This window comes from Mus caroli, chromosome 18 (genome assembly GCF_900094665.2).
Source record: "Mus caroli chromosome 18, CAROLI_EIJ_v1.1, whole genome shotgun sequence".
In the NCBI taxonomy this organism is placed as follows: domain Eukaryota; kingdom Metazoa; phylum Chordata; class Mammalia; order Rodentia; family Muridae; genus Mus; species Mus caroli.
The window spans coordinates 40,974,012-40,994,840 of record NC_034587.1 but is presented as its reverse complement, the minus strand read 5'-3'; the positions used below and the strand labels follow the sequence as shown (position 1 = coordinate 40,994,840).

Sequence of the window (20,829 nt, the reverse complement as noted above, 5' to 3'; positions counted from 1 at the left end):
GAAAAAGGGGAAATAGTTTTGGTACGGTCCCAGCATTTGTTGTTCAGGTGAGATAAGCAAAGCCCACATCAATCAAACTGAGCACACTGTATTCCAGCCAAATTCTGCCTTTAGTCTCAACAGAATGATAAATGGTCCTAGCAGATAATAGACATAGAAACTCTCTGTAAATTGTGAACTATAGGAAATGATTATGATACATTAAGTTTAAGCCAGATTTCCAGATTCTTAATTTTACTGCTACAACTGTATGGTCTGAGGCAGGTATTTTAACCGATCCATACTGAAGTGTCCTCACTTGCAAAATGGGTACAATTTTAAGAATTGTTGATGACTTGAGGGTATTTAAGTTGTTAATATAGGTGCAGTGACTAGGACAGTCTGATCACAAAAAGGTTTGGGATATTGTGGTTATTTAAAATGCTTTCTTGGGCTGGAGAGATGGCTCCACAGTTAGGAGCACTGGAGGTTCTTCCAAGGGGTCCGAGTTCAATTCCAAGCACCCACTGATAGCACACTACTGTCAATTAAGTCTGTTGTAGGGAGTTCCAACACCTTCACACAGATACACATGTAGGCGAAACATCAGTCCACACTAAAAAATGCTTTCTCTAATGACAACCAGCACAAGAGAACTACGTATCTTTCAAGGGTGCTGGCTGAAATCTCCAGGTCACTGCTGTCATAGAATGGCATATGTTTAAGGACAAATCTGGATGGTGACAAAACAACTATCCCTGGCAGTAACTGAAGACAAGTGTTCTGAGGTTGGATCTGCTATCCACTCACTTTACCTCTTTGAACCCCTTTCTTCATGTGAAAGATCAAAATTCAAAACCAGTCCACATTCCACATTCACGGAAATAATTCAAAGAAATAATTATGAAATATGATTTGGCCATAACTATTGTGATATAAGTTAACAAAGAATATGCAGTGTCATTTGAGTTTAATGTACATCCAAAACCAAACACATTTAACTAGAGTCTCCCACTGTCGATATCACATTGAGAATCAAGTTTTGGTACCTTTCAAATGTTTCAATAGTGTATATGGAACATATGATATATGCCAGTAATGATTTAGTGTGTCATAAAAACATAAAAAAGTGAACTTTTTACAATTATATACTGAATTTACCAGTCAAAGGATTACAACAGAGAGTTGTCCTAAAGGAAAAAAGATTGAAGTGGTAAGAAAAAGTATATCATGGTTCCACTAGCAAAATAAAAACAAAGTAACATATATGTTATTTTATTCACTTACTTTCTAAATTATTACAGAAGATTCATTGCTTATTTGAAAGACTTTGGGTAGTCAACTATTTTGTGAGATTGCATTGTAAACAGAGCTAGAATACTCTTTTACTGGGTCTATATGCTAACAGGAAGATCACAACAGAAAAAATTTTAGATTATGATACTTCAACAAAAATAAGTCAAAGACTTAAACACAGCTATAATGTACTTCACTTAAATATCAATTCACCAGAAATATCCTTCTCCAAAGACGATCTTTGTGATGAAATGACATTAGTGAGAAGAAGCCAGCCATTCCAGAGCTGACAGAAGAGCTAGAGCAGTAAGATTTGTCGTTGCTGGATCATGCTTTTCAAATAGCTAGAGAAAGAAAGTGTGGCTGCATCATTAAAAAACAAAACAAACAAAACAAACAAACAAACAAAAAAAAAACCCCCAAAACCAAGCAGGTGAGCAGTGATCTTTCTCTAAGATGTCATTCTTAGAGGGTGTGGAAACATCCATAGGAAATTATGGATCAAAGTGAACAACCAAAGCCATTGCCCTTCACCTGAAATACCAAGGGCAGCATACTAGGTCACAGGTGTTGGCTGAATGATGGCGGGGTGAATCAAAAGACCAGCTGTGAGGTGACAGGACAGGTGCAGGCATTTACTATTCCACCACCTTGTCCTCCAGACTCCAAGGTGAATCACATCTTATAGAAAAATACCTCTTCCCAAGGCTGACACTTAAGAGCTCATGGATGGATCCTGACCTGGAAGAAAGGCAGCAACCTGGGCTAGGTTCCAGAACTTTCAGCTCTTGCCCTCATTCCTTGTCCTGGCAAGGCACTTGCCAGGAGCTTGATCATGCACATTGTTAGCTTATTAGGAAGGAAATAAGACAGGGCGGCTATGGAATTTAATGTTTAAAATATGTGCATATCTCAGAACTAAGACAACGTTAAAGAAATACTATCTACTGAAAACCATAATTCAACTTAATTGAAACTGTCAGGATGAAGAGAAGACTAATTTATCAAAAGTGCAACATTCTTCAGAAAAATAAAAGATACTTTCAGTATGAAACAGGGTAATAGAATTCATTCAGAAACAAGCAGTATATAATAGAATGTTCACACTTAGAAAAGATTTAAATAGTAACAAATATAACAGTGTAAAGGAAAAAGTATCAAGATATGTACAAATAGATAATGAATTTTGAGCTGAAGTTCAGGCCAAAGGGACCTCCTCAAAGGCAATAGCAATGGAAACTTTTAAAATATAGAAGCCCCAGGAAAGCAAAGAAGTAACTTCACAAATTGGGAGGAAGGAGGAGCACAGGTGTCTGAGTAAGAAAGGAAAATTCATAGTCTGTGAAATGCTGCAAGGTCAGCACAGCCATAACAACAGAAAGCTAAATCTAGTTCATCTCAAATGTGTGGATGTATAGCATATTTTCAGAATATAAGCTGAGATAAAAGTTTACAATATGAAAGAAGACAGGCATCACTGACAGAGACAGATATTAGCTGTCATTATACACATTTGAACATATGGATTTTAGGATCAAGGCAATCATAATAGCATCAATGGCGAGTATGTTACAATTAAATGACTGCTGGTGGGACGTTAAGAAAAACACACTAATTTGGAAATAATTTTAAAAACTCAACATAATTAAGAAGAAAATCAAGTCCTACTGTAGTAGAAGTAACAGAGAAAAATGAATAAACCCACAAAGTAAAAGACACAGGGCTTGAGTCATTTAAAGTAATACCAAACCACATAATGATAGCAGGAAAAGATTAAAATTAAAAGGTTTGCTATGGTTAAATTCAATGTGTCGCGAGACAGCAGAAGAAATAATAAGCTAATAAGCTCAGTATTCCTAATAAGCTAACCAATGTGTGGAGAAATGGAGATAAGCATGGGTGAGAGATATCTGAATGCATTATATAAACACATAGACTAAGTTCAAAACAATTATAGAAAGCATTTTGCTAGTAGGCTACTTTATTGGAAAATACATTATAAAAATCAAACATAAATTGATTTCATGTTCCTTTTGCAAAGTTAGGTAAATAAAAAGTGATATGAAGATGTAAAAATGAATAAGGTATACAAATATTTAAAGTTAAATAAGAAAAAAATAAGACATAGGAATAGGCAGATAAAATGCAACAATCTTAATATGTAGGAGGCTAGAGTCTGGACGCATTATTAGTGAGGAATTAGATCATTATATAAAACAGAAATAGGAGGAGAGAAATGTGTGTACACTCATAGGCTCACTGTCTCCCAAATAATTCACAATATGTAATAACATTAGATAAACTGACAACTAGAATGAGAGTTTGAGTAAAGATTTAGAGAACTGCTTATCGGACTAAGCACAGGGATCCCAGTGGAGGAGTTAGGGGAAGGAATGGAGGAGCTGAAAGGGCCTTATCTGGCATCGGTTGGAGGGGAGGCCCTTGGTCTTGTGAAGGCTTGATGCCCCAGTGTAGAGGAATGCTAGGGCAGTGAGGCAGGAGTGGCTAGGTGTGTGTGGGGCACCTTCATAGAAGCAGAGGAAGAAGGAAAGGAATAGGGGCTTTTCAGAGGAGAAACTGGGAAAGAGGATAACATTTGAAATGTAAATAAATAAAACATCCAATTTTTAAAAAAGAAAAGAATGCCAGGGCCAAGAAGTGGGAGTGGGTGAGTAGGGGAGCAGGGCAAGGGGAGGGTACAGGGAACTTTCGGGATAGCATTTGAAGTGTAAATGAAGAAAATATCTAAAAAAAAAAAAAAATCAAAGCCGCACTGGCTGGGTTTTCTCTTACTGACAGTGAAAAACCCTAGCAATAACAATTAAAAGTGAAAAAAAAAAAAAGAAAAAGAAAATGATTAGTCTTTTAGATTGGTTTTGCAGGATACTAACAGAAACAAAATCAAACATTGCTATTTTATGTAACACAAGAAAGAACTATCAAAATAAATTATGCCTTAGATCACAAAGAAAAGGAAAGAGTTCCTAAATAGCTAGTATCATGTGGTCTATAGTTCCTAACCATATTTTATTAGATGTTAAGCCTAATATAACAGCACTCACTATAGTAGCAAACTAATAAAGTAGGATATTATGGTGGAGTAGAGGGTACTGTGGACCATTTCGTTAATAAAATGAAATGCCTGAGGTGAGACTCATGAGACTGTCCATCAGTAATGTTTTATTTGTACTTGTCTATTAACAAATGTTAGCACAGTTAGAGGATCATTTTTTATATTCTTGGTGGAATGTAAATTGATACAACGATTGTGAAAGTCATGATGTAGATTTTTCAAAAAACGAAAAATAGAGTACTGTATAGACCCAGCTGTAATGACTCTGTCCATATACCTGAAGGACTCCAGCTTAATGTACAGTGGAGATATTTGTGCGGTTATATTTGTTGTTGCACTATTCACAGCAGGTAAGAAACAGGATCGCCCTAGATGTACATCAACAGATGAACGGGTAAAGAAAATGTTTATAGGCACAGTGAGATTTTACTAAGCTGTCACAATGAAATAATCACATTTTCCAAAAATAAGAATGCAAGTGGGCACCATTATGTTAAGTGCTGTGTGTCTAAGTATTTTTTTGTGTATGTCTGTTATGTATGTGCATATGTGTCTGTGTGCATGTGTGTCTGTGTGAATGTATATCCGGATAATATCCGTATATACACATGTGAATGTGTCTATCTGTGTATGTTTCTGTATTTGTATATGTGTGTGTCTGCATCTGTATATGTCTGGGTATATCTGTGTGTGTGTGTGTTTGCATGTCTGTGTCTGTTTGTGTAAGTGTCTCTGTGTGCATACTTGTGTCTGTGTGTATCTGTGTGTTGGTGTGTGTGTGTGTCTGTGTATATGTATATGTATGTGTGTGTGTGTCTGTGTTTGTCTGTGTGTGTGTACATTTGTATTGATCTGTATGTCTCTCTGTGTGTATCTTTGTGTGATGGAAGTAGAAAGATGTGAGAGACAACTAAGACAACTTAAAAGATGGAAGAGGAAAGTGCAAACAGGTAAAACAATGATCCATATGTAGAATTAAGAAATCATAATGGTTCCTGTGACATAAAGGTAGAAGGTTCAGGTTCAGCGGGAAGGCTTGTTAGGAAAAGTGTAAAAAAGGACGAAGTAAAATGGTATATATGCTTGAAAATAGATCGTTTCATTTGGTAACTTTTAGTTCCTAGAAAACAATTGATACAATTGTCAGAAAACAAGATATTAATTTAAATAACAGTAGAGAAAAGAAATGAATGTTATAGATGACTTAAACAATAAAGAATATGAATGAAGAGTCCATATTTCCAGTATGAATACTAGAAGAGATGAAAAATAGAACTATAATTGGAAATAACTATACAAAATTAAGGTATATATATATAATTAGCATATCAAATCTATATGCTAATACAAATGAAAAATAAAATGGATGTATTATTACAAAAATATCAAATGCTAAGAATGATTAAATAAACATGTGAATCCATAAATACATAATCTAATTGATATATTAATCTATGAGAGAGAAAAGACACACATGTGAAGTTCAAAACACTTTAACTGACTTCATTGTTGTTTGCTCTCTCTCTCTCTCTCTCTCTCTCTCTCTCTCTCTCTCTCGTGTGTGTGTGTGTGTGTGTGTGTGTGTGAATGCAACTACACATGTGAGAGTCAGATCACATTCCATGAGCTAATTAGGCCACAGAACTGTCAAGAATATTTCCTTTACATTTTATGTTTTTGTCTCTCATTCCTATTACACATCTCTTGTCCCAGAAAATTTGCAAGTCTCTCTATTTTCTAAGCAGTTTCTCCCTGTTTTCATTAATTTAATTCCTTTATAATTTAAGAATAAATTTGATTTTGTTATATTCCATTTGTATTTTTAGGTGAGTTCCCAAATACCAAGTTTTATATTTTTAAAAATAATTTATTTGTAGTGAAACTGGGCTTGTTTCTTCTTCTTTCCTTTCAAGTTTTAACATGATTTTTTCAATATTTTGTATACATTTTAAACAACTATTTCAACTACAGTTGCCAAATTGAACAACTGAATGCATTCAGAGACATTTTTATTCATATTTTCATATATATTAAACTCATATTTTTATTTTCCTCATTCATATTTTAAAACTGCACATACTATTATAATATATTACAGAGATAAATGATTGTTATTGTCCCTTAAAGTTTTCATTTGCTCCAATTTCTCTTACTTTAATTGCACTAAATTTTTGAAATCTTGCTTCATATGATGGTTAGTGGTTGATATGTCTGCTTTGAAGATGCAGGTAGATGTTATTTGTAAGCCTAATCATCAAGCTAAAAGAATTAACATAGCAGACACAATTCCATCATTTTATATCTTAAGATTTCTACTTAAAATTTAGCAAATTGCATTTTACAGATGGAAACACACAAGAAGTAGTAGCCTTTTAAGATTGGGGTGTGTATGTGAATATATTTTGCTCATTTTTCTCATTTTCTTGTGTCTAATATTTTTGAACACTGTTGATCCTGTGAAGGCTTGATGCCCAGTGTAGAGGAATGCTAGAGTAGTGAGGCAGGAGTGGGTAGGTGGGTGGGGGGCACCTTCATAGAAGCAGGGTAATGAGAGATGGGACAAAAAGAACCGAAAAGTGGATATGCAGAATGGCCTTGTCTCAGAAGAGAAAATTGGACTTCTATGTAGCAAACATACCTTCTCAGTGTTCCTAACTTAAAAAGTAGTTCCTTTAATTATAGATGAAAGATGTACAGGTATTGGGTGGCTGAGTGGTTGACCTGGTATTGTTTTAAAAATGAGACTGACTGAGCCCAGGAGAAGAATTTAGTCAACTATGTTCATGGTGGAGGCTGAGTTTCTCAGACATTCCTGAGCAGCAATGCCAAGGAAGATGGTAGCTGGGCTAGACCATGTATGATACGGATAATTAGGGTGTGTCTACCTTGACTGATCATTTTAATTATATGTCAGAGCCAAAGGAGGAGGGAGAGAAGGATGAAATTAAAGAAAAAGCAACATGGAGAACTTGGAGGTGATGTGGTTGTCAGGTTAGCTGTTAACTAAAATTGTGGGATTTGGTAAGAGACATTTCTATCAATATGAAATGCTTTTATTTTATTTTAAAGCCGGGCATGGTGGCGCACGCCTTTAATCCCAGCACTCGGGAGGCAGAGGCAGGCGGATTTCTGAGTTCGAGGCCAGCCTGGTCTACAAAGTGAGCTCCAGGACAGCCAGAGGTATACAGAGAAACCCTGTCTCGAAAAACCAAATATATATATATAATATATTATATATATAATATATATTTTAAATTTTATTTTATTTTTAAAAATATATATATATATATATTTAAATTTTATTTTTGGATTTTTTCTATAATAAAATGCACTTTTCCAGTGAAATGGTTGTGGGATGCTCCTTATCTGTTCCGTGATTTCTGCCCCTCTTCTATTTTATGATTTGTTTTCCTTTGAACCATTGGAGACTGCACTCTTGCAAAATATTAACTTAAATCGCAATCAACAAAATAGACAGAAATGAGTCCAGTTGAATTATCAGAACACTCCAAGCATCATACAAGATAAATCAGAAATAAAAAATAAAAAAATAAATAACAAGGAAAATAAAAGGTAAAGAGAGCAGATTCAATGCCTGTTGACACATGTTAAACACTATGGCTAGCTTTTAAAATTTTAGTTGATAAAATAATGACACCCAGAGATACAGATTGGCCAGATTACACAGACAATAAGAGTTCTGAAATGTGTTATTATCTCTATTGTCCAAGAAAGGTTCTTACAGGAACTAGACAGACAAGGAGGTAAGAGAAATAGTCCGGGAAAGCTCACACCATCTGGCTTGCTCCACCTCTCAACACCTGGCAATGTTTTCAGAGTCGGGTCATGGGTTGGGCCTATGGACAAGCTGTACCAGATACTTAGCCCACCCTTGGACTAAGCTACATTCCCTCCCTTATAAGTGGTTGGCTTCACAACAGGTAATTAGCAAACAAACAGCTAATTCTAAATAGAGTCCAGTATCATCTCAGCAAACATGATTGGTTGACTCCAGATAGTCTCACCTTTGCTGGGGCAGTGGCCCTGTTGGCTCTTGACAAAACCCTCACATTCATGATCTTGGTAGATGCTCCTTGTTCTCTGAGCAAGAAAAAGAAATAATATAATTTGAAATTAAATTTGCTTTGCAACCTTTAGGAATAAAAACTTAGATGGTAATGCTCATCTTGAATGTTTTCTAGAGCCTAGTCTGACATGCCAGAGTGAAAATAGGTCCTTTATTGCATGAGAAATTCTGTAATCTCCACAATACTGGGAAAAGCGTTTCAAATATGAACTAGAATAGAGAAGATACATGGTGTTTAACCATATACCTGACCTCTGATACTTCCTGTAGCAAGATGACTATCTTGATACTCTAAACACGGTCTGTGTCATTATTTGCGACATTTGAAAGACTAGTTACATTGAATTACACAGCCCATTCTCATTTGAAAGTTAACTCTCTAGCAGTCTATAGTTCCTTCTTCCAAGTTAAGCCAACTACTTTACTACACAGGTAAAAAACAAAAATAACAATTTAACGAGCAACCGTATTAATATACTGTCTCATAAGTCTTAGAGCATTTCATTCTTGTTTAAAGTTATTTATCAGTTACATTGTATTCATAGATTTGGCTTCACATAACAAAAAGAGTTAGAATAGTTGATGATTCTCATGTAGCTTTCAAATGAATGAGAAAATATTATAATACATGCATGGCTTCCCCACACCTTAAGTCCTGTCCTGTCATTTTTCTTTATCCCTCAGTTTCTTCAGTAGAAGTAAAACATACTTTCAGTGCTTTTTATATCAACACTATTGAATATGTCACATTAAAACCTTGACTTATACTATCACAACTTTTGAAAAACCAGTTATAGGATAATTGTCTTAAATGCATAAGTTTAGCATGGTCTTGGTTTCAATGACGAATCTTGACAATATTTGGAAATTGAAGTTGGGATCCCTGTTAAGAAAACACATTAGAGACCTGCTGGTGTATGTCAGTCATACAGTCCTTGCCTAGCATTCCGGAAGCCCTAGGTTTAATTCCTAATAGCAGGAAAAATATCCAAAAAGCATCCCAAAAAGAATTGTGATACTCTGGTGTGAGCACTTAGAATTGATAACTCAAACCTTCTATTGCCTTCTGCTTGTCATTGAAGAGAAATAAATCAAGTTAAGAAACATTGGGCAAATGCTGAGGCATTGAGTAACATCCTGGTAAATTTCCAGTGTACTTATTATTTCTGAGCATGGCAGTGAAAGCTACAGTCAGATCTTTAGTCTACCGCACCCTGTGTAATCCTGGCAGATTCTCCCCTGGCACCCTAAATAGTCTAAATGCATTCTGCATAAATCTTTCTGCTGGCTGGCAACCACAAGGCGCCTCTGGTTTCCTCTTAGGGGAACTTCTTAGCCTCTCAGAAACAGCAAAATCAAGTCTTAACAGGCCCAAGGAATCTGACTTTAAGTTTTTTTATCTTAGAAGCAGAAGCTCAAAGTAGAACCGCATTCTGAGAAGACTACAGAGAGTGTTGGCTAAGATATTAACATAGGGCTCCCTGAAAGTCCTTTGAAATCCCATTGAGTGATCATTAAAATCATTCTATGTGGGTGGCAATTAACAAGTTTTATGTTATGGGAGGTGGCACAGGAGCCTGCTCAGCATGTGTATTTATTTTTCTAGGTTTGGAAAATTATGGAATTGAAAGAGAAATTAAGTTAAATTAAAATGGATGTTCACAGCCATCCATTGGACTGGGCACAGGGTCACCAAGGACCCTGAAGGAGCTAGAGAAAGGACCCAAGGAGCTGAAGAGGTTTTCAGACACATAGGAGGAACAACATTATGAACTAACCAGCACCCTCAGAACTCCCAGAGACTAAACCACTAACTAAAGAGTACACACGGTGGGACTTATGGCTCCAGCTGCATATGTCGCAGAGGATGGCCTAGTCAGTCATCAATGGGAGTAGAGGTCCTTGGTCCTGTGAAAACTCTATGCCCCTGTGTAGGGGAATACCAGGGCCAGGAAGTGGGAGTGGGTGGATTGGGGAGCAGGGGGAGGGGAGAGGGGTTAGGGAGAGGGGATAGGGGAGAGGGGTTAGGGAGTTTTCATAGGGGAAACCAGGACAGGGATAACATTTGAAATGTAAATAAAGAAAATATCTAATAAAAAACAAAACAAAACCATGTTCCCATTGCTTCAGAGACGAGTTAGTTGGTCATTTGAACATGTGGAAGGAAATGGAATTTACTCACAGTGCTCTTTTGCACAAGATGCATTCACTTTGGGAAATGATGTCATTGAGACTTTGAGAAGAATTGTTGCCTTTGGGACACGATAGTGTACCATTTTTCATCTGTGCTTGAAATTTTATGCATGGGTCCTGAAAGAAATATAGTTATATCATCTAAGCACTACAAACAACTTTGTTTAATAGAAAAAGAAGCTACTTGGTCAGTTCAAGCAACACATAAAAATAATAACTCTGGCTTGTCTGTTAGAAACAGGAAGCTCACCTAAAAAAAGCATTAATCTGATAGAAAAGGTATAGAAGGAGACAAAGGATCCTTGATGATCTTTCATGGATGCTACCAGTGACCTCAAAGAATCTTTGACATGTTATAAAAACTCAATAAGTAAAATAGTTTCATTTATTTTTCTTGTTATGGTGACAGCAGATATAGCAACAACAACAATAATAATAAGCTAAACTGATACATTAAATGCTAGCATATAGTAAAACAATAGCTAACTAGAATAAGAGAGGGTAGCTGAAGCACAGAGAGTAGGTGTATGAGCCTTGGACACTGCCAGGGGCCCCTACTATTTACTCTGAAATGTGTATTCCTTGTCAAATAGCAATATTAGCAGTTATTAAATATTTGCAGAGTTCCCAGATACTTGGTAAAAACAAGTTTCTATAACGATTCATTCTCTGGACAAGTTCCAGATCCTTTGGCACACCTTATACAGGGACTGACTTACTTCGGAGATAATGGAGATGAAGAGTCAGGGTTCTTTTCCCAAAGGCTTAGAACAGGCCAAGGCATGTTGAATTCCAATTTAACCTTTGGTCTACTACTATTACCTGTGCAACATCCTCAAAGACATATGATCCTCTTGATTTGGACTTCCTTTTGGAAAATGCCAATGGCCCTTCCTTATTGAGTTTACAAAAGAGTGTGGAGAGCATTTTAAAGATTAAAATCAACAGAAAAGAATGGAGAAACAGCCTCTTAAAAGAGAAGAATATGTGTTTTCATTCTTATGTTCAGCATGATTTATTGACAACCTGTTCTCTCTGTCACTCTGCCTTTCCTAGGGCTGAAGTTCATCTTAAAGCCAACAGTGTGTCTGTACAGTGGAAGTGAGCAGCCATTCTAAACAGTATCTTCACTATCAACTGAGAAAGTTTTCTAGGTCCTAGATCAACCTTGCCAAATTTGAAGTTAATACTTTCTTTTGATTTTGAAAAAAAAAACAAAAAACAAAAAACAAAACTATTTCCTACATGTTTTGATCAGAAGATAAGCAATAAAGATTTTGTTCCAATTATCAAATGCACCTCTTCCAAGGAACTGACCATAGGAGTCTACAGACTCTCAAAAAAATCTGTATAATAACGCAGACTGTCAACAATCATTCATTGTGAGGTTACTGTTAAATTCAGTACCACAATGAGTTAGTAAAATAGCAGAAGAATGATGGTCTGAGTAGCTCATAGAGACTGACGAGTTTCATTGTATCTAATCAACCTTTTTAAATAAGTTTGGAAGTTGAAACTACCTGCAGAATGATTAGTGAATAGTATCAGGGACCAGACCATTACTGGAAAATTTTGCTAAGGGTTTACTGCTAAAACATCTTTGATTGTTATCACAGCTCAGTGATCTCCTCTCAAAGAGAAGTAGCAATTTAACAGACTACCAGCTGGTCATGTCTAGATCTGGTGTCTGTTGCTACACATGCAATATTGCTTTAAAAAATAATCAATGGCATGCATAGCAGCCAATGGACAAAAATTAAATATGTACTTGACAAAGACACATCCTTTTCAATTATATTTCAAATAGATAAAAATGTATTTCTATACAAGATGATTCTTTTATTTCCCAATACTGGGACTATCACAGCTGGCTGATACCTTCCTGCATCCAGGACTCTGTCCTCATAGCTACTTCTACATGGGCTGCTGTAAGCTGCAAAGATCTCTTTTGGTTTTTGATTTTTCTTCCCATGCTTTCTCACCATATAAAACTCTGTGTGTTTAGTCCATTTAGAAATGGAGACAACCTTTATTTCTTGGAATATTCTGTATCTTACTCTTTTTCTTTCTAGTACTACTATTTAATATACCACATGTTAATTCAGAGGCATGGTTTTGATGTTTACTTTAAAATTCTCTGACAATTCAAAATAAAATTAGAAATACACTAGCCATTAAATAAATATTTATTTAATTGTGTGTGTGCGTGCATGCACATGTGCACATCATTTTTGCATAATAATTACCAGAAAATATGTGTTGAATCTTGACTTCTTCAACTGCTGAATGAAACAGTATTAATTCTTTTAGTTGATTTTTTGTATGCTTGCCTATGGTGTTTTAAAGCATCATTTTAGCATGGTGGGTTGCCTCTTGTAAACACCTTATATCAATAATATATTGAGAAGAAGAAAGAGAAACAGAGAAAGAGACAGGCAGAGAGAGAGACATAAGGAGAAATACTCATGTTAGATCCATAAAAAAACTTGTTTCTCTGTTTTTAACAGAAGCTATTCGTGCCTGCCAGTAACATGAAGGTGTTGGCCACAAATCAATTTCTTTAGGAAACTTAGAATAAATTCAATGACATTAAGCAGGACTGACCTGATTTACTTTCTCACCAGCAGCATCTGGGACAAAAATGCAGAAACCAAAGTTAAGAGAATGTAAAGTATATAATAAATTAGACATATTATTCATGTAATGGGGGGATCTTATTGCTTTACTGAAAGTATATTCTAAAACCACAAATTATATTGAATGTATTAAGATTTATGGTGGCCAATCAAATGAGTGCAGTGTACTAGGAGATGGTCACAAAGGTTCATTCACTTAGGAAGGTTCATCTACATTGGAAAATAATACTATAGTATAGTCCTACCAGATTATCTCCTTTCCCCAAAACTCATTGCATAGTAAAATATGTCATTCTTCCTTAAAAGGTGATAGCATACTGTGAAATACTTCATACTAAAGTAAATATAACTTAAAACGCCCAGGTAGTATGAAGTTGAAGACATCATTTGTTTATAATGATCCCAGTAGCTTATACCAAGGTCATGTGTTTTAAAAAGCACTTGTAGAAAGGAAAATTTATGTAGCCCATGTCATCCTAACAATCAAACACAAAATTAGAAAATTATTTTTTAGCTCACACAAAAATACTTCATCCTTCAGGTCCAACATTTTTACTCATTTTTAAGATAGTTTAGAAAGTTGTATATTTAAGTTTTTTAAGATAAACACATAAAACATTATTGTCTTAAAACAGGAATAGTCAATATAATTTATTTTTATATTTTACTAATTCATTTTTTAATATTCATTTATATATGTATTATCAAAGTACATGGATTATTGATATATACCAGTTTTAAGTGTCTCATATCTAAAAGTAGTGAAGACTGGATGCTTAATGAGGGGAAGGTACAGAATAATCCATTGGCTTTTCAGAACTAGTATAAAAATTGTTAGGAAGGCCTCTCAGAGTTAAAAGTTTAATTGTTCTCAAACTCCTTTCTGTTTTTAAAGATGGTTCAAGATTTTAAATCACACACACACACACACACACACACACACACACACACACACACACACATTTTCTAAGTGGAGTTAAGGAAGAAAAGTCCCTTCCCCAGGCTCTGAGCCGTGTGGTAACAAACTTCAGTTGTATGCAAATTGCTCACCTTGTGTGAGATAAAATGCCAGGGTCAGAAGCATTGGCACCGTGGCTGTCTTCATGCTGAAGATGATGTAAGTCGGTTACAGGACTGCTCTGTGCATTGCTCAGCTGGTGCTCTAAGACTGAACCCGTGAGATGCAGCTTACTTTTATACATACTGGTTGGTGACACACAGAACCAGTTGTTCAGGCTCATGTTAGACTCCTTAGAGAACACCAGTTTAGTTTCCAACTTGTGAGATCCTGCCAAGGTGTCGAATTTAAGCAGATAATATCTATTTCTGAAAGTAATATATTTTTATAATACCCATCCTCATAAGTCTAGAGAAAGAACCCTCCTAATGTTGATCATTTCTAATCCTATGTGAGTTCCCCTGTGATACCAGGCATGCTACTTCCTAGTCAAATATGCCTCTCTCTAATTGGCTTCCCTTCATAAGTGAGAGGGGGAAGAGAGAAGCAGACAGATTGGTTTTCCTACCCATCAGGAAAAAAAAAATAAGTAGAGATTTCTACATCTGGGAAAAGTTGTGTATAATGAGAGAACCTAGTGCTCCCATTGATTTTATCTACAAGAGTTCTGAAGTGTGACTTAATTGCCACACTGCAGCTACAAAGTTGGCATCCTTTTCAGTGTGCATATAGGTAAGAGCAGAAACTTTGTGAAAATAAGTCTTGTACATAACTACTTTTAAACGTTCTCGTAGGACTGCTGAAGTAGTCCCTTCATGAAGCACTTGCCTAACATGTGAGAGATGCTAATCTTCTTTCCTACCTAGAACCACAGAAATAAATCTCAATCAAAAGAACATGTTATCCTAACCAAATCCCACATTCCTCCGAAACATTAGAGATTCAAGATTGAACTTTCAATAACCCATGATATGAAAATTATGCTCTATGCTAAATAAATTGATTCTTTTATTACTTAGCCTTACTTCAATAAAAAATATAATAAGTAAGTAATTAGAGATTATAAATACATGAATATAACCTTTTTTCTAGTAATGTTGTTTCTTTGTTTCATTCTACAAGTAGTTCATTGTGCATACCAGCACTCCTTCCAGTGTTTACTTAGGTCTCTCAGCCAAAGGACATTTAAAAAAGTAACCGAAGCCAGAACCAAGTAGCTTGATTTCAGTAATTATCAGAGTTTCCATGTATACAGAAGAAAGTCCTGAAACCAAAGACTTTTTTATAATCTCTGCATGATCAAAATCCAAAACGCCAGATTTTTCTCCCTTTTCTCTCATGAAATAATTTATCAGTTTCAAAATAAATTTTAAAAGCTTTTATTATTTATTATTTTATGTACTTATTTGACTATTAATTTTGTAATAGTTTTTAATCACAATTCCATTGCTCAGTAAACTAGTGACTATGGAAAGCAAAGTCTATGTATTACTGTCACAGGTTAGAAAACCAAGGATTTCATCACTTAATGGAAGGAAAACGGGCAGGGAGGCAGGCAGTCTGTTTCTATTCCTGTCCGTGTGACGACAGCGCCATGGAAATGAACCAGCTTCGGAACAAGATCTCCCTGGGTCCAACAGTTGACTCACCAATTGCTCTGCTGCCTTGGGCAAGTCGCCTCTTTCCTCCGAGCCTGTTTCCTAGCATGTGAAGCAGAGCAAATCATGCATGTACCCTACACTTGTTCTAAGGCTCAAATGTTACCTGTGTACAGTGATGGTGCGTTTGTAGAACGTTACTGCTTTTCACGATACTGAGAATACACGGTGAGCTGGATAGCTAATGAGAGCTTGGCTCCCAGTAGATTCTCAAGCCCCTCCATCTTACAGTCAACCTGCTTGAACCTGGATCCCAGCAACAGTTACAACTTTCCTGCCCATTTACAATCCAAAGTTGAATTGAAATCAAAAGTATCCTTTTTATTTTATAATTGTGTTCATAAGGACACCCTTGTTTCTATTTAAAAAAAGCTTTTTTAAAAATTAAATTATTTTATTCATATTCCAAATATTTCCCCCTCCAAGTCCCCCCTCCCAGAGTTCTTTTTTAAAAAAAATTATTAGATATTTTCTCATTTACATTTCAAATAGAGTTCTTAATCCCATCCCAGGTGTCCCCTTTGCCTCTGAGAGGATGTTACCACACTACTCCACCCCCTCCTCCTCCACCCCTGACCTCACACAGGCCCCAGGATCTTCCTCTCCTGGGGCATCAAGTCTTTACTGGATTAGGCATATCCTCTCCCACTGAGGCCAGAAAAGAACTTCCTTGCCTGTAAAAGCCTTTTAAATATTGATGTAAAATTACGAATATATTTTATTTTGTGTCTGCCAAATCAGACCACCTGAAATCTGTGTTTGCTGGTAGGCAAGTTAATACTATACAATAGAGTCAGTGACTATAAAATGCTCTGATGATCCCAACACTAGATCAGATGAAGACTATTCCCAGGGGTGGATTTAGAACCAGTCAGGAAAAAACAAAAGAGCCAACAGGTGAGTCTCTCTTTTAAGAATCTCTGCTATGAGGAAACATGAAGGAGGTGGAGTCCTCCCTCCTGGCAAAATGCTCATCACTGACAGCCAGGGCCTCCACTCCCAGGAGGAGAACACCCAGTTCCCCAAATACTGAAAGATCCCATTAGCTGCCCCCGCCACCAAGGCTTTCTCTTCAGTTCACTTCAGGAACCTTGCAAAGCTGGAGATGATGAATCACAGGTTCTGTCGTTCATCCACTGTTTCTTAAAATCACAGCTATTAAATCAAAGTGGAGATTGAAGCCGAGTTCAGATCACTGCTAGGTTACCAAAGACTATTTCTCAAATTCACAATTCCATCCTTGTTTTCTGAGCATCCAGTTTACTCATCACAGACAGAGAATTATTTCCTCTTTCTAGAAAGGAAAAGGATTGGATGAAAAAAGCTGTGACCTGTCCGGTCCTGTTCATTTGTCAGCCACATTCAAATCTGAACCCACATGACACACAGAGAGAGAAAAATCATTTTAATAGAACAGCAATATCCTTGGAGACGATGAACATTTCTAGACACCAAAGTTAGTTTTTTCTTTTTCCATGCATTGAGATACTTGATATTTTTAGTGATTAATTAACAGCTATGCTATAACTCCCCAGATTTCACGATGATCTTCCACTTATTACTCCATTGGTTTGATTCCTTTGTTGGTTCTCTGTGATTTTATCCTCTCTTCTCTCTCTTCTCTTCTCTCTCTCTCTCTCTCTCTCTCTCTCTCTCTCTCTCTCACACACACACACACAATTATATGTCTCAACAGTCAAATAGACAACGATGATGAAAATAAATATGCTGGCTTTGCTTTCTGTTGTTCGAGAAGACACTAAGTTAACTGGGACAGAAAAGAGTTTGTTCAGCTTACATGCTCTATCACGGGCCACTGGGAAGGAAAGTGAGAATTGGAATGTAGAAAGAGAACTGAAGCAGAGGTCATGCAAGAATGCTGCTTAGTGATTTGTTGTCTGAAGCCTCCTCAGCTTGCTTCCACATCCGACCCTAGACACCTACCCAGGGGTAGTATTGTCCAGAGTAGGTTGCCCTCCCCTATCAATCATTAATCAAGAAAATTCCCCACAGACTTACCCATATACAATCTGATGAATGCAGTCCCTCAATTAAGGTTCCTTTTTTCTTCCCCAGATGAGTGTTGCATATGTTAAGTTGGAAACACACACACACAATCCAGACCAAACTAAACCAAAGAAAAAAGCAGTTCCAGTGTAAACGTCTTCCTACAGGGTCACCCTCCTCCTCAGCTTCTTTCACCCTTTCCCTAATTCAACCACAGTGGTCAGCAGCTTCTGTTCATTAGCTGGGTGCAAATATCTGCATCTGACTCTTTCAGCTGCTTGTTAGGTCTTCTGGAATTCGGTCATGCTAGGTCCCTTTTTGTGAGCACTCCATGGCCTCAGTAATAGAGTCAGGCCTTGGAACCTCCCCTTGAGCTGGATCCCACTTTGGGCCTCTTGCTGGATCTTCTTTTCCTCAGGTTCTTCTCCATTTCCATCCCTGTAATTCTTTCAGACAGGAACAATTGTGGGTGAATATTTTGAATATTTGATGTCCTGTCTTCCTGCTGGAGGTAGACTCTATAAGTTCCCTCTTCCTATTGTTGGACATTTCATGTAAAGTCCCTCCCTTTGAGTCCTGAGAATCTCTCACCTCCCAAGTCTCTGGTACATTCTGGAGGGACTCCCAACCTCCTACCTCCTGAAGTTGTCTGTTTCCATTCTTTCTGTTGGGCCTCAGGGCTTCAGTCCTTTTCCCTCATCAATATCATATCAGGTTCCCCTCTTTCATACAATGTATTTGGATCTTATTCATCTCCTCTTCCAAATCATCCATCATCCTACTGATTTCTTCACCCATCTCCTTTCTTCCCCAACTTTTTAAAAGCTAATTGTCTTTTTTAAGCTAATTGAGTCCAATTACTTTTAGGCATGTGGCCTGTCGTGGAGTGTAGACCATATACTTGTTGTCTCACCACTAATGAAAACTAAGTTTCCTTCTCCTAACAGCTATCAAACATGAACAGTTATTGAGGTATAGATGGGAAATCTTTCCCTCTCCCTGTCTCTATGCTGAAATTCTGTCTTGCTTGAATTTGTGCAGACATTGTGCATGCTGTCACAATGTCTGTGTGTTCATATGCTCATTTAACCTGTTGTGTCTGGAAAACATTGTTTCCTTGAAGTCATCCAGAACCTCTGGATTTTACCATCTTTGTACCATCTCTTTTACATAAATCCCTGAGCATTAAGGGTGTGGTGTGGTACAGACATCTCATTTATGTCTGAACATTCAGAGTCTCTTATTCTATGCAGAATTCCCAGTTGTCAGTCTCTTCATTAATTGTCCACTGGGGGTGGGGGGAAGAGTCTCAGTTGAGGGTTGATCAATGCTAATAAATGGTATAGTGATACATCATCAGGAATTGTTTTACTGTTATGTAATCAAGCAGAAGGATGGTAGCAGGTGCTTTTCTAGGGCCCATGACCTATCTCATCAGAGGTTCTTGGCTTTGTTGACAGAATTTGTATGTGTTCCATTTTTGAAGTACTGTACTTTCAACTTTTATGAATTTCTTGGGACCCCAAAAATTATGAGTTAAGGATTATCTACATTTCATAATAGATCTTTGAAGACAAAATAAAATACTTATTTTTTTTTTACTTCTTCATTCCTTTCTCCTATAATTCTATTATTTTCTCTATGTATTTTATATTTTGGCACTTCTTTGGGAAAGACACCAACTGGAATATAGTCTTTACTTAACTTCTTATCTAGAATGCTTAATTAACAATCCACCTCACTCCCTCTTTGAGAATTCCTTTCTGTTTACATGGAAAGACTCAGAATGAAAGAGATAAGAATCTATTTGTATCTAAGAATGGAATAAATTGTTTGTTTAGTGAATATATAGACTGCTATTTATAGATATAATTATTGCTTTTATTAGATTAGGGTTAAGAAAACAAGGTAGACTCATGTCTATTTTTAATGCAGTAAGTATTACATGTGGGTTTGCAATGCATTGCTCTTAAATACAATATCCAACTTCTCCCTACAGTTACTATTGCTAGAATCTCCTCAGTATCCATAATGTGAAATTTTTATAAATTCCAATGACTCCTAGGATTTATTTCTATAATCTAGACACAAAAGTTTGAGGAGTTATCTTCTTTAAGACAAACAATAACATAATACCTTAACTAGGGCACACTACATAAGTAGTGAATAGCAGTAAAAGAAACTGTATAGTGGGCTGGGGAGATGGCTCAGCAGTTAAGAGCACTGACTGCTCTTCCAGAGGTCCTGAGTTCAAATCCCAGCAACCACATTGTGGCTCAAAACCATCTGTAATGAGATCTGATACCCTCTATTGCTGTGTCTGAAGACAGCTACAGTGTACTTATATAATAAATAAATAAATCATTTTTTTAAAAGAAAGAAACTGTATAGTGTCTGTGTGTGCGCGCGCGTGCTGTTAGCAAGAATAAAAACACAGTTACAAACAATATTAGGGTGCCTGGAGATCAGTTAGGAGAATTGGCTGCTCATATAATTTTGTTCCATTTTACAAGGAACTGTAGTTTGTTGTTGTCCTATAACTTTCTAAGATAATTTGATTCATATGTAGTTGTCTTTTCAATCATGACAAAACCCCCCAGAATCCATCCTCCTAAGCATTGTGGACATACTTATCATCTTTTACTACACTGAGCATCCATTGTAACTGGTTCTGCACAAATAGGTATAAAATATTTGGAACTTGGCATCTGAAAATCATGCATGCTGGGTCCAGCATGGCTTAATTAAGGGGAGTACCTGCCTCTGGAGCATTGCCAGGCCATTGATCTTGACCTGTGTTGATGACTGCTGTTGCCCTGAAGCTGATCTGCTGTTTCTTTTATTCTACTTTCAATCTCTCTTTTTGGGGAATATTCCTTCCCTCATTTCACCGAGCTAATCACTCCATCACAAAGGAAACAAATGCAGTTCTCAGGAATGAG

At 36.6% G+C, this 20,829-nt stretch overlaps 1 protein-coding gene across 1 annotated transcript in view; it reads right to left on the bottom strand.

The window, feature by feature from the left end:
* Spink5 (serine peptidase inhibitor, Kazal type 5) overlaps positions 1 to 14,434 on the bottom strand; it is a 59,434-nt gene extending 45,000 nt beyond the window's left edge. Inside the window, exons 1-4 of the mRNA XM_021150925.1 lie at positions 14,315 to 14,434; positions 13,233 to 13,258; positions 10,618 to 10,745; positions 8,374 to 8,449 (exon numbers count right to left, since the gene is read on the bottom strand). Coding sequence (XP_021006584.1) covers positions 8,374 to 8,449; positions 10,618 to 10,745; positions 13,233 to 13,258; positions 14,315 to 14,369 — 285 coding nt within the window. The 5' untranslated portion in view covers positions 14,370 to 14,434. The remainder of the gene's footprint in view (positions 1 to 8,373; positions 8,450 to 10,617; positions 10,746 to 13,232; positions 13,259 to 14,314) is intronic.
* Positions 14,435 to 20,829: the final 6,395 nt, after the last annotated feature.